The following is a 14682-nucleotide window of genomic DNA, read 5'->3' on the forward strand; positions in this document are numbered from 1 at the left end:
TTGGATTCCCACAGAGGAATGTCTCCAAGGGAAAGTAGGATGGCACAGCAGACATCCAGCAATCTCTTCCCCATGGCAGCAGTAGGCAGGAACATGTGGAAGTGAACCAGTATCCTCACAGTGCCCTGCCCTCTCCCTGTCACCTCAGTGCCATGTGCTCTTGCAGGGAAAACTTGCCACTTGCCTCCTTTCTGCTCCTGGTCTGGCCATAAGGAACTTAAAGAACTCTTCAGGAAATGCTGGAGCAGTCATGTGGGTTTACCCTGAATGTTGTGTGATGCATTTTTCATGATTTTATCGTGTGACCAGAGGAAACTTGGACTAGGTTTGAGATTTGGTTTGAACCCAGTAGGCAGATCAAAACTCCAGGGGTGAGAAACCCGCGGGAACCAAAAACAGAGGGGAGTGATCACATGAGAGGCTTGGGAACAGAAACCACTGAATTTTGTATAGCTCCAGCAGTGTCATCTAGTAACAGGCTAGATTACAGGCTGGGCACATACGGCTGGGGGCAAGGAGGCACCACTTCTATTCTTGGATCTTCCACAGCTTTTCTCAGTGACCTTCAGAAAGTCAAGTAACCTTTTCTGACTCAGGTTTTTCTTTGGGAGTAATACTATGACTTACCCTTGGAAAACATTTTGCTATCCTCAGATAGAAGTTACTCAGTAGTGCCCTGCAACCTGTATGTGGAGGAGCAATGCCTCCAGCCCTCTCAGGAAGCTTTCTTTCCACTATGTGATGCAGCAGTGTGACTTGTCATCTACTGGGAACCCATTCAGCACATTGAACCTCATCCTCAGGGCACAGATCACCTAAGACAAGGGTTGCAGCAGTATGTTCTAGCTCTGCTTTCTGTGAGGGTTTCTTTTCCTCTGTGGGTCTGCTAAATTGCTTGTCACTGGTTGCAGCAGTGCCTCGTTCAGAGGAGATGCTGGATGCCGTGGATTGATGATTCTGATCATATGAAATACAAAGCAATGAAGAAACAGCTGCTCTGCAGGTATTTGCTGAAACATGTATAGGGAAAGGTTGCAGAAGCAGGATTTGTAGAATTAGTTTCTCTCAAATTGCAAGTACCCCAAAAAAGCTTCATCAGCACTTATTTTTGCTGCTTGCCCTGAGAAGGGCTGGACCTGCAGCAGGTTAGGAGGCCTAGCACAAACCCTTCACCTGGGTGAACCCCACTGCTGTCCTGAGGTGTAGTGGGGTGAGCTCAGGTAGAGCCTGTGATGTGCTACAGCTGGGATGGCAGGTTCTGTTCTTCTCTGTTTCAGGGAGCTTTTTCAGCTTCATCTGTTCTGAAACAAACAACTAGGACCTGGCATGTGCCTGCTCCACTGCTTGAGCTCTGAATGGAGCACAGTAGTTTAAGCTGACTGTGGTTTATGGGTTATATCTTACAGACCATTGCAAGGACAGCCAGTGTCTCCAGAGCTGAAATAAGGAATGAATACAGGCTTGGGTAATTTCCCTTTATATGGAAAAAAAAAAAAGGAAAAATTATAAGAGTCTCAGTTGTTGGACTTCAGAATATACATTGGTTGTTAGTTAGATCCCAGGAATAATTATTATCTAGCATTAAATATATTATTGCATAGGTCTATGGAGGATTTCTGGTTTCAGTCAGCATTTTACAACCTCCTGTTGGATGCAGGATGCCAGACTGGCAATCTGCTCGAGTGCACTATTCCCTGTTTTTTTTAAGCCATGCAATAAGAAAAGCAGAAGTACCTATAGCAATATGTAGTGGCTTAGAGTTATAAGGTTGGATTGTGATGTCAATTTGGTGTGAACTCAGGGAAAAACAGGTGAAAACAAGTCCATGGTGTGAATGCAGAATGCACAGAACAAATATGGTTTAACAGCTGAGACAGTTTCCACTGCAGACATCTTCTAAGAAGGCACTATCTGAAAAGCAAAAATTTTGCTTTCTGGCTCAGAATGTGTACTTGTACTCCTTCAAGAAAAAATACTTTGCTAAGTGGAGCTGAACCAAGGCCCTTTCCCCTGCAGCAAAGATGTGCTCTCTCTTTTCCACAGTCAGCACTTTAGGAGTGCTCTTATCTCGTTAGATGCCTGCTGGCTGAGAACTGGGAACCATAGTTAACCAGCCTGTGCTCCTCTGGAATTTGTACACAAGCAGAGACCTCTGCAATGCTTCCTAGCTTGTCCCAGGAGGAAGGTTGGGACAAAAGGCTCTGCTGGCCCCCAGGGACTGGAAATGGGCAAAAGGGACCTTTCCCCTAGACACGGGGAGTTCATCACTGGCATGGAGCTGGCAGTGGGTGAAAGCCCTTTGTTACTACTGGCAAACATGTCTCTGGCTTCCTGTGGGTTCAGGGTGGCTGGGAGCCTATCAGTCAGTCCCTGACAACTTTCCTGACTATTTTGCCAGGGAGGTGCTGGGGGCCTGGCCATGGAAATGGGGCACCTTGCTCGTGCCCGAGGATAGATGGTGCAGCAGGAGCTGGAGAGCTTCCCCCACCTTTCTGTGGGGAAAGGCTGCGGCGAGCTTCCCTGCTGCTGCAGACCCCGTGCAACCTCCCGGGGTGGCTCAAGGGGCTGGACGCAGCACCCACAAACCCTCCCTACGGAGGCTCTGCATCGGAGCCAGCACAGACAGGTCACGGCACCCAGTTTTGGGATCCCTGGATAGAGCGGGCTGCGAGCCAGGATGCGGCAGCGCAGGGGCGGCTCCCGGCGCCCCGCATCCCGCACGGGGGGCGGCTCCCGGCGCCCCGCATCCCGCACGGGGGGCGGCTCCCGGCGCCCCGCATCCCGCACGGGGGCGGCTCCCAGCGCCCCGCATCCCGAGCAGGGGGGCGGCTCCCGGCGCCCCGCATCCCGAGCGGGGGCAGCTCCCGGCGCCCCGCATCCCGCACGGGAGCGGCGCCCCGCATCCCGCACGGGAGCGGCTCCCGACGCCCCGCATCCCGAGCAGGGGGGCGGCTCCCGGCGCCCCGCATCCCGAGCAGGGGGGCGGCTCCCGGCGCCCCGCATCCCGCACGGGGGGCGGCTCCCGACGCCCCGCATCCCGAGCAGGGGGGCGGCTCCCGGCGCCCCGCATCCCGCGCAGAGCCCGCCCAGCTCGGGGCCGCAAGGACCGGCGGCGGTGGGGAAGGGCCGGTGACCCTTTAAGCGGAGTCCCCGCCCCGTCCCGCCCCGTCCCGCCCCGCCGGGCCAACGTGCGCCGCGGCCGCCGCTCGGTGCGAGCTTGCCGCGGCGGCGGTGCCGGAGGGAGCCGCGGTGGCGGCCGCGGGGCGCGGTGCCCGATGCCCGCCCGGGGCTGGCGGGCGGGAGCGCTGCCATGAGCGGGGCCCAGCGAGCTCTGCCCTCCGGCAGCGAGCTCCGCGCCCCGCGTCTCTCGTCCCCTGCCGCACGCTGCCAGCTGGTACCTCCCTCCTCGCTGAAGCGTAACTGAGGAGGGGGTGGAAGGCAGAGGAAGTTTGGTGTTCAGTTTGTTTTTTCCTTTTCTGGAGGCTTTGGAGAGGGGCTCCCTTTGCGCCCCGGCGCGGAGGGCGGCAGGTCGGGGTGCGGTGCGGAGGGGCCGGGGGCGCAGCCCGTGCGGAGCCGTGCCCTACCTGGGGCGCTGCTGGATGCGAGCTCCGCGCGGCTCCGCCGGGCGTAGCGGCAGCGGCGCGGCAGATGCAGATGCGTGCGTGTGTGTGTGCTTAACCCTTTCTTGGCTCCTCGGATTTGTACCATGCTGAAGATCCTCACCAAAAAGCTCAGGAACCAGAGTTTGAACGAAATCCAACCTTTCCAGCTAAAGGTAAGGAAAGCCGGTTTTGCCTCGGTTGGTTTTTGTCCCCTTCAGGTAACTACTAAGAGGGCCTTTTGAGGAGCTGGAAACTTGCAGTGTTTATTATGCTGGGTCAGTTTCCTCTCAGCCAGTGTACTCAGGAGGAACTGGCCTAGGCTGTATTCCTGTTACTTAAAGTCCCGTTCCTTTGCACTCAGAATTACCCTGCACAATTCAGATCATACATCTGGTCTTCATACACCTTTCTGTATCTGTCTGTTTTCCTTTTGATGGGATTCACATTTAACTGTGTAGGCATTTGCCTAGATACCTTTGTACGTGGGCAATCCGCAGACTCTCAGCCCTTTCCAGGCTAGAACCCCACTGTGCTAGGTACTGTACAAACATGATTTACCTAAAATGCCTTTCAGCTCGTTATTTGCATTTCTCTCTTTTCTGGTCCTGAAGGCCAGAGTCTGAGCTGAAGTTTGCAGGCTGGATTGTTGCATTGACCCACAGCTTTCCAGATTCTTCATACATCCATTTTTAATGTTTAAAATAAAACCAAAGACCACAGATTCAGGGTAAGAACTGTCTAAGCCCTTCCTGCCAAATATAAAGAGGAGTTTTTCAGCCATATACCGTGGGATAAAAAATGGAGCCATGATGAATGAGAAAAAAATACCAGATCCTGATTTGGCAAAATTATTGTGAACCAAGGGATATCCCCTGAAATCAGAATAGTTACTCTGGATTGGCACCAGTACTGTGGGAAGTGTAGCACCTGGCCCCAAATAAAAGAAGGGATCTGGGAAAAGTAGCAGCTCTCGTTGCCCGAGTTGGGGGCTGGGGATCCGTATACCAGACTCTAGTGGAGTCTTTTGTATGTGTTACACAGAGGCTCATTGCCGTGTGGCTGCACTTCTGCGCAGTCACTCTGGAGAGGCTGATGGCAACTTTGATGAAACATCAGCAGTGTTTCTAACAAAGTTTGCTGTACTTCTTCCTCTGGGGATTGCACATTCTGTGGCTCTCAGCGGGGGAGGCAGGGTTAGATTTTATTTTTGGAAGTAACATAAGGGCAATGCTTTAGGTTGTAGTGGATTGATTCGGTGCAGAGTATCTGCAGAGGCAGTGAGGGTTTTTTTAACACTGTGTTTCTGGGCCTTACGGCTGCAATCTCCTCCTTTAGCTTTATTGTTTGTCTCTTGCCTCAGGTTATGAAACCGTGAGAATCTTTGGAAGGAACTCTCAGAGGGTAGATACAGCCTTCAGGATGCTTGGAGGCATGCAGGAAAATGTGCATGAGTGGGCATCTGCAGCCATTTTGTTCATGATAGTGCCAAGGTTTTGTGCTGCAGACAGGTGGTCTGCATTTTTGCAAGCTCAGTGGAGACAGTTAAGTTGCACTGTGCCATGCTTGCAAGGCTATTGCATAGCCCATCAGAGCTGTCTTTGCAGCCTGCAGTGGGGAGTGCTACAATGACTGGTACACATGTGTATGGGCAGAAAGCCAGACCTGCAAACTCTGGGTTTAAATCTGTTTTGTAGGCCTTTGGGGACCGTGTGCAGCTGCCTGGTCTTGGTTGAGCCTTGCAGCAGCATACAAATTGCTTAATGGAGTGTGCAGTGCTCTGTCTTAGGTGTTGGAGCAGAGCTCCTTGCAGGTATGGACCCTGGATAGGTGTCACGGGGGGTGAGCAGTGTGGAAGCTTCTGGTTGCTGTGCTGTGCATGGACCCTGTGTCAAGGCCAAGTGTCCTCTACCATTTTGCTCTACTGCCCTCATGATGTGGGGCTGCTGGGCACTGACCAGGCTTCAGCCTTCTTGGCCTTGGTCTGTGTCTATGCAGGTCTGTATGTATTCTGGCTTGTATGGTAAATGCATTATTTGAGAAGTCCAGTGTCATTGAAACTTAGTGAACATTTCGATGAGAGCACAGAATCAGGTCTGTAGAGATAAGTAGCCCTGTAAGTGGAGAATGAGCATCAGGTTTGGTTAGAGTAAGAACTGATCTACATTTATCACCCAAACCAAGTGCTTCCTGAGCTTTAGTAACAGTATGCTTAGCTGCTCATCTCCTTCATTGCCTGCTCACTTTAGCATTTTTATGACTTTCTTGGGAAGTTCCCAAATTGAAGGAAAAGCAAGCTGCTGTTGTGCTTCTAGATTACAACTGTACTGAAATTAGCCAAAGTCCCAGGAGACTGTCCTTGGGTAAATTGTCAACTCATTTTTACAAGTGTGGAAGATGTGACCAATCTTGGATTGGCATCCAAGCTTTAGGATTTTTTTCAGGATGAAATTTCTGCCCACTGGAAAGGTTTTATTTTTGTATGACGTGTCCCAAATCGGTTTAGTGTGGCTATGATAGGTCCTCCTAGTTTTTGCCTGCTTGGAGAAGCTGAGAGGATGCCATGGCCTTCTGTAAGTGAAACCACAAAGTATGTGATCTTTGGGTGTTGATGTAATGGACTTCTCTTTTTCCATTCTAAAGCTGGCCTTTAGGCAGCTGGCAACTAGGGCTGCTCAGAGGACTTTGACTCAAGAGATGTGCTGATGTGTCTCAGGAAGTGTCCCTCCATTTCCCTTTCACCAGAAGTCACCATGGTGGGAAGGGAGGGACTGGCTGACACTTCACCTGATGTTGGGTTAGCCTGCACAACCAGCAGTTGCTGATAAGGGTGGTTGGGCTGTCAAGTGTGATAGTTAGGGCTCAAATTTGAGTGCCTTGTCTTGGAATACAGCTGACCTTGCTTCACCGAATCCCAGACTGGGTATGATTGGCAGGGATCACAGTGGATCATCTGTTCCAGGTTCCCTGCTCAAGCAGGGTCATGGTAGAGCACATGGCACAGGATTGTGTCCAGACAGTTCTTGAATATCTCCAGTGAGGGAGACTCCACAACCTCTCTGGGCTTGGTCACCTACACAGTAAAAAAGTTCTTTCTCGTGTTCAGGTGGAACTTCTTATGCATCTGTCTTTTCCTGCCTGTTGCCCCTTGTCCTATTGCTCAGCACAACTGAGAAGAGCCTGGTTCCATCTTCTTGACACCCCCTCTTTAGGTATTTATTTATACATTATTATGTATTTATTATACATTAATGAGATTCTGTTGCCTCTGTTTGAAACTGATCAGGCCCAGCTCCCTCAGCCTTTTGTGGTAAGAGAGATGTTCCAATCCCTTAATCATCTTTGCTACCTTCCAGTGGACCCACTCAGGAGCTCCTTGTACTGAGGAGCCCAGAACTGGACACAGCACTCCAGATTTGGCCTCACCAGGGCTGAGTGGAGGGGCAGGATGACCTCCCTTGACCTGCTGGAAGTGCTCTTCCTAATACACTCCAGGATACCATTGGCCTCCTTGGCCACAGTACATGGTGTTGGTTCATGGATGGCTTGTTGTCCACCAGGATCCCCTGGTTCTTCTCCACTGAGCTGCTTTCCAGCACCTGGGCCTGTGCTGGTCTATGGGATTATTCTTCCCCAGGTGCAGGACTCTGCACTTTGTTGAATTTCAGAAGGTTCCTGTGTGCCCATCTCTCCAGCATGTCCTTCTTAAGGGCTGCACAGCCCTCTGGGGTATCATCCACTGCTCCCAAATTTGTGACATCAGTGAACTTGATGAGGAGGCGTCTGCCCCTTCATCCAAGTCATTGATGAATGAGGTAAACAATATTGGGCCCAGTATTGAACTTACAGGCCTTCAGCCAGACTGTGCCACTGATTATGACTGTCAGCCAGTTCTTAATCCACCTCACTGGCCACCCATCCAGTCCAGAGTTCCTGAGTTTGCCTGTGAGGATGTTGTGAGGGACAGTGTTGAAAGTCTTGCTGAAGTCAATGTAGACAATATCCACTGCTCTCCCTTTATCCAGCCAGGCAGTTTCATTTTAGAAGGCAATTGGGTGTGTTGGGCACGACATTGGTAAATTCATGAGGACTCCTCCTTGTCATCCATGTGGATAGACATGGTTTCCAGAATGAGGCATTCCATCACATTTCTAGGGATTGAGGTGAGGCAGACTGGCTGGTAGTTCCCCGACTCACAATTCTTGCCTTTTTTGAAGACTGGGATACATTTGCTTTTTTCCAGTTCTTAGGCACCTCTCTTGATTGCCACGACCTTCCAAAGATGATCATGAATGGCCTAGCCATGGTATTTGCCAGATTTCTCTACTTTTATGCAAGCATCTTATCAGATCCTGTGGCTTGTGGATATCAAATTTTCTGAAGTGTCTTTCCATTGGATACTTGTGCCCCTGTAGCAGGGCAGCATGTCCTCTCCTGTGCTCATAGCACAGCCTGTTAGCTTAAGAGCTTCAGCTCTTCAGCCTTCAGCTTCTGTGGCTAAATCCAAAAAAAAGGAGAGGGCAATGCCTGGTGCCTCAGTCTTTGCTCTACCTCTTGCTTCAGTGGTCTGGTGTTACTGGCTAGAGATTAGGCCAGATTCCAGAACATTTTTGGGTGCTTTTGGGGCAAAAGTGGATCTGACTTTACACACATATATATATATATATATATATATATATATAATGGCTGGCAGCTGGGTCTGTTCAAGAGCAGTTGAGACAGGAGGAAAAAAGTGAGATCAGGGGAGTGTCCCATATGGTAGTGAAATGCTTCAAAACCAGGAAAGTGAGAGGGGCCTGTAAGTTAGTTGTCCAGTATAACAGTCTAGTATAGTTTTTTTATTATTTGCTTTCCTAGTTTTAGACCTTGTAGCCCTGAGAAGCCCTTCCTGAACTATTAAGTCAGGCTGATCAAGGAGCTTTTAAAATGCATGTCTTGGACTTGCATGTGGGTTTGTGTATGGAGTACTGACATTGAGCCCTTAGAAGTGTTCTCTAACCAGCTGTGTGAGCTTTCTGCAAATAAAATGTCTTATTCATCCCCACAGTTTGGAGTTGGGGTTTCTCACAAAATGTGTTTCTTCCAAGTTTCTCTTTAACACTTGGGGGCCTTGCTATTTATGTAGTGGCTCAAGTGTGGGTGTCTGTTTTCTGAGCTTTGCTTGCAAGCAAACTCCTTTGTGCGGGGAGCATCTGGCTGGAACAAGTCTGTGCATTGCCAGTCAAACTAAGCCCTTAATTAGTGGCCCTAGGTATTATCAAAATGAAACAGTTGGATTGTGGTGTGTTAAAAAATTAACTGGCTGGAACATGCAGCTAAAGAAGACTGAGCACTTTAAAGGTGGCAATTTAATTCCAACTTGCTGTTGACACAAACAATTTTGGAGGTGATACAACTGATGTTCTAATCCACAAAAGTTGTTAAATTACTTATGTACTTGGCATATTCACTTTGGTCTTGAGCAGAGATAATACAGACATGTTTGTTGCTTCCTTAATGTTGATCAATGATACAAAGTCAAACGTGAGTGTTCTGGTGACAGAGACCTGCATTTCTCTTCTACATAACTTTAGCCTTATACTTGCTTAAAGGGAATTGTGTGCTAGGTGCTAACAAAGCCACTGTGTCAGTTCTCCTGTAGTCAGTGTCCCTGTAGTAGCTTGTTACTCTGTGGAGCTGGGAGCATTATTTTTTTCCTCCTTAGGCTAAAAAAAAAGAGTGAAATAGCATTATTGTTGATGCACAGTGGGTATGCTTTTAAAGATCTGCATAAGTGCTCAGGCTTACTATAAATGAGACAGGCTGATTTTTGCCTTCCTTTGGGCCTATTGTTGTCGTGTGTCACAGGTCTTCAGCTTGGCACAGGGAAAATCTAGCTTTGTCTGCTGTGCTGTATGCAGGTTTTCTCTGTGGGTTTTTCAGCAGATGCCACCAAACAGGTTCATTCCTCTAGAGCTGGAGGACTCTGTTTTACATTGAAACTTTGCTTTTCTTCTTGTTATGCCAGCTGGCTGCATTAGATGCTTCTGGTTTGTTTAATTGCAGGAAAGACACGAATGCATGAATCCTTTAAGTGTGTAAGTACAATTTTGACTTTTGGAGTACCTATGAATATGCCTGAAGTTAGGCTTGTGATAATTTGGACTGAAAATATGTGTGTTTAGTGGGTTAGAAAGGCTGTGATAGATACTTAGCTATGGCAAAGAGTAGAATAGGCAATCCTAGCCACTTTAAGCCTTAGGTTTTTGAGACTTCTGCCTGAGGCATTGTAAAATAATAGGTTTGCAATTTTTTCTACTTGGCATTGAAGATCTGAATCTTTAAGGGTTGTCATCTTTTCTGTGCAGGCATTCAGCACTGATAATCTCCTGTAATGACTTAATTCCAAAGAGTGATACTTCAGACAAATTGCAGATACTGCATATACAGCATGATGGGGCATTCATTGACACTGAGGTAGTTTGTTGAGATACTCTCTCAGCTGGTCTTTATGACTGATAGGAAACTGTGGATGTAAAAAAAAAAGTCTCCACCTCCCAAAGGCACAAAGAAATCTCATTACTTTTCCTTGTATTTCCCAGTTCTTGTTTTTTATTTGATTGGAAAACTAAATTCTGAAAAGTCAGTGCTATGTATTTAGCTTGGGGACTTCAGTGAAAATGAATTATTTTTCTTTGCTGGATAGTGCAGTTCTTAATTTCCTGCTGTCATGCATTGTCCTACAAGTTCCAAATTTGTTGCACTTTTTGGGATGCTAAATGTCTTCTTGAGCACAAAAAGAGCTCATATTTGAGGGGAAAATAAAAAGAAAAACCAGATTGTTATTTATTTTAATTATATGCTTTCACAAAAAAGTGGGTTCAACATTTTTTTTTAATAGTAAAAAGCAAGGTTTGCATCTGCTTAGGAGAGTTCTGTGGAGTGGTGGGTGGGCAGGGTACCACTCTGCTGTAATGTGTCAGCCTGGCCAGTTTCCCTGACTGTTCCTGGAGCAGGCCTGGGGTCACAGCAGTGTGGTTGGGATTCCTCAGAACTGGAACCAAGGGCTGTATTCCCTTTTCAGTGGGAAATAACACTCCCACACACATTGTAGGCAGCGCCAACCCCTCCCACCCCCGTGCCTTTATCTGTAGCCCCTGTTCTCCTGTTGAGTGGGATTCAGGTTGCCGGGTGATCCGGCTCTTCCTAGCAACCAGCATCCCAGGTATGTGTGTGCTGGGCTGTGTTCTGCCCTGGGATGTGGCCTGTTTGTCCCCTGCCACCGGTGACCAGCAGCCAGCCAGCTGAGCTGCTTGTGAGCAGGCACCAGCGCCACCCACAAGTACTCAGCAGGAACACCCAGGAGGATTTAGAGAAAAGCCAATTAGTTGTGACCTTTATCTGCACTGAAAGCACTCCCTGTGCAGCGAACTCTGCTGTGACCCAGGCCTGAAAGGCAATGTAAAGGACATCTGGCCCAGTGTGACCTGTACAGAGCTGTCTCCATGCCCGGGCTGTGGGGATGCAGCAAGCAGGTGAAGCACAGCTCAAATAAGGTTTCTTCTGGATCAGCATGGTCACTCCTTGGGGATGGACAGCTCAGGGTTGTCTCTAGGTGTTTCTTCTCTCTCTTGCTATGTTCTTGCTTTTTGTGCCCATTATAACCTCCTCTCTGCCATGGGTTGGTCTGTTTGGACACAGACCTGGCATCCACATGTACCTCAGTCTATGTCACGCTGAATTCGTGTAGGACAGGCATTTTTAGGCTGGGGCATCTCAGGAGTGGGCTGAGGCAGAGGGAGCAGATCTTGCATGATGAGTAGTTGGGTTGTTTTTTGGTTTTGTTGGGGTTTTTTTGTGTTTGTTTTTGTTGTTGTGTTAATCTCCTTTGTAATCGCTGCAGCACACCAAGTGCTCAGCCAGGTGAACTTTTGCTGTTGTCCTGTGGAGCAGCTCTAGCAGAATTGCAAAGCCACAACAGAGTATCCTTGTGAAGAACTCACATGATTAGTTCTCTGGACCATCCTTGGCTTCATGGAGGGTGAAATACTGTGGATGCTTATGGAAACTTCCTGTTGGATTTGTATCTAAGAAGATATTTTGTTTGGTAGATTTGCACCGACGCTGCCACATGGATGCATGTGCAGTAATCCAAATCCTGGTTCTTTCTAGTTATTCTGTGATAGCACAGCAGAGTGTCGTCTAAGGGTGGCAAAGGCTAAAAGCCCAAAGAAGTTTCTCTGAGTGCTTTACAAAGCAGCTGGTGTGGAACAGCCCCTTCTTTCTTTGTTTTCAGCCCTCTTCTCCAGGCAGCTCATCCAGGCTCAGCCTGTTGCAGAGAGCGCCAGCTTGCCAAGGCCTGAGCTGTGGTGCTGGGAGCAGATGGACGTCTGTGCTGCACTGCCACACACCCTTTGGATGAGTGCTGTGAGTGAGGAGATGCCGTGGAACCCGGGGAGGTGTCCCTAAGGCATGGCAGGCTGTGGGTTGCCTTCTCCAAACAGCATGACTGGGTTGGTTGGTCCTTGTGCCCAGCAAACACACCTGAGAAAAGGCCTCTGCAGCTTTGCCTGGATTCACCTCCCCATCCTAGCTCCAGAATCAGGCCATATGAGAAGAACTATGAGTTCAGGGCTTGAAACACTTTCTGAGGAGGTAAAGGAACCCAATGCTTGAGTTTAGATCTCCAGAGGAGGCTTTTATTAGCCATGTCTCCCATTTCATAAATAGGTTCACCTGACGTTTGTTGCCTGACTTCAAGGTAGATGGTCCTCATCTCCCATCCTTTCATAAATCTAAATTTAGATGCCTGGTATTTGTGAGGTCCAAAATATCTCAATATTCATAAATATCTGCGATGAGAGTAGGTGGGCCTTGGTTTCTGATATATCTAGGGACCAAAATATTGCCTGATAGCTGATTGATTGATTTGTCTGGGCTACAAATGTGGTTTTGAGCTAGGATTTCAAGGAGATCACACAATTTGAGTTGCTGATAGCATAAAGATCCTATCCCTTCACACCTATTTTTTCAGCAATCTGTCTCAACTTACTCCTTCCTAACGGGGTCACATTGTTTCCATGATGCATGCTGGTTTTTATTTAACTGATGTCTTTACTTCTTGGCATAACACAATCTGCCAAGCTCTATATGGACATAAGATGAGAATAAAATTTCCTTTGGTTGAATGGGGAATTTCCCATCTTAAGGAAAGGTGCCAGACAGGCAGCTAAGTTCTCCAGTTTGCTGAGAGTGTGTCTGGATGTAAGCTGGAAAAATATAAAATAATCCTTCCATATCCTGTCACCCAGTTATTACACACAAAGCCAAGTGGTTATTCCAGACAGTTGTCTGCAGCCAGACTATTCTTGTGTGTGTGTTTTTTTTTTTTAAATATATATTTTTTTTAGTCCTATGAGTTGATTATTCCAAGGGAATAAAGATCTGTGGCCAAAGGCTAATTAAGAGGAAAGAACAGAGGTATTTGGTGTGAAGCATATAAACCAAAATAATTTAGAGGCTTGAAAAATCAGCAGCTTCCATGTATAGATTTTTTTGTTTTCAGAGAACCCTTTTTGTTCTGGCTTGGATGGAGCCAATCACTTTTGGGAAACCCCTCAATGGTATTTTGTAGAGGGCTGCAGTGCAATGCAGCTTTTCCCATCTTGCCCCTGAACTGATACGAGGGGATACTAATTTAGTATTTGGTGCTTGGATACTGTCTCAGTGGCTCTCTGTGGTGGGGTGAGTTGGACCTGGAAGAATGCTGGCACACTTTGCTCTGTGCATCCCCCTTATGTTGTGACATTACAAATATTTGCATGGTGCTCTGTGTCCTGCTTCCACAAATGGGATTTAGGAGCATCCATCCCATGTTAGAGCTACAGTTTCCCCCAGTAGCCTATCCTCCTGCATTTGTAACCCAGTAAGTTTCTGCTGCCTAAACCTGTTCATTTTACGCCACCAAATCTGTGTGGGTATTTAACATCCAGAACATCCTATGGCAAAGTATTTCACACCTTAACTACACACTGCCAAATGATCACCTGTTATTTGTTTAGCACCTACCTCATACTAATTTAGTTTTTTGCCTTCTGTGCCCTATATTGGAGAAGAGAGTGAATATTCAAGTTCTGTCTTGGTGAATATTCAAGTTCTGTCTTCTTTTCTAGGTCATCCCTCCATGTGTGGGATGATCTGACAACCCATTTGTCAGATTTTCCCAACTAGGAACCACTTGGAATCACAAAATATTTACCAGGAAAGGAGCTGGTGCAGTGAGAGACATTGCAAGCTACGACATGTTCCTAACTCTTACTTTGAAGGTGCCTGACCAGATGGATCAAAGACCTGGTCTGAAAGGATTAACCTACTGGTTTGCTCTCTGATAAAACACAAGATGTTTGGTGCAAATCCATAGAGATGAAACAGCTCTCATCTGCTTGCACTCAGCGGGGTTAATGTGAGATTTTGAGGGGAGGAGAAGCCTGAAATGTCTCGTGTGCCCCAAATGTATTTTCCAGCCTGACTGTAAGGCATTGTTCCTTGTGTTTGCAAATGTGGCTAATGCAGTTCTTTATGGCTGAGCAGAGGTGAGTGTCGAGTGAGGTCTCCCAACACAAGCAGCTTCTCCTCAGCTAAGGAAATATCCCAGGGCAAAGGCAGTTGCCCTCTTCGCCTTTTGAGTAGGGAATGGAAAAGCTGTTCCCAGATGTGTTGTTTATGCCAGCTGCTGTCAGCCGTACTTCCCTGGTTGAGGGGACTCTTGGAATGCTGAGGAACTCTGCAAACTGCCTGAGAAGCTGGCCTGTGCAAAGAAACTCCCATCACACAAATAGTAACTGAGCTAGGCTGCTGGGGTGGGGTGTATTTAAATCCCCTTGGCCAAGGCAGGAATGGTTGGCACTGGTGTGAGCAGCCAGCTCCCATCCTCCCTCCCCGAGTAAATGCATTTACTCAGATAAGATCAGCTATTAGAGGTGCCTCTCCAGTTCTAGGTGTCCATTGTACTGTCTTCCTCTTATGTCTGAGAGGGTTTTAAGCCTCTGATAAATAGTGTTCCTTTTAATCTGGCTATTTGGAGCTGAGGTTTAGCAGCAAATGG

The 14682-nt window shown here is 47.9% G+C and overlaps 1 protein-coding gene across 6 annotated transcripts in view; it reads left to right on the plus strand.

Annotated features, from left to right (window-relative positions):
* The first annotated feature begins 3184 nt into the window (after positions 1-3184).
* The window catches only part of LOC110482761 (uncharacterized), a 58699-nt gene continuing 47201 nt past the window's right edge, over positions 3185-14682 (plus strand). Inside the window, exon 1 of one of the 6 annotated variants that reach the window (XM_085576085.1) lies at positions 3185-3775. In XM_085576085.1, the coding sequence (XP_085432211.1) occupies positions 3707-3775 (69 nt within the window). In that variant the 5' untranslated portion in view covers positions 3185-3706. The other 5 variants (XM_085576084.1, XM_085576087.1, XM_077781859.2 and 2 more) reach the window with 5 other exon arrangements.

Source organism: Lonchura striata, chromosome 3 (assembly GCF_050655825.1).
Source record: "Lonchura striata isolate lonStrDom1 chromosome 3, ASM5065582v1, whole genome shotgun sequence".
Taxonomy (NCBI): Eukaryota; Metazoa; Chordata; class Aves; order Passeriformes; family Estrildidae; genus Lonchura; species Lonchura striata.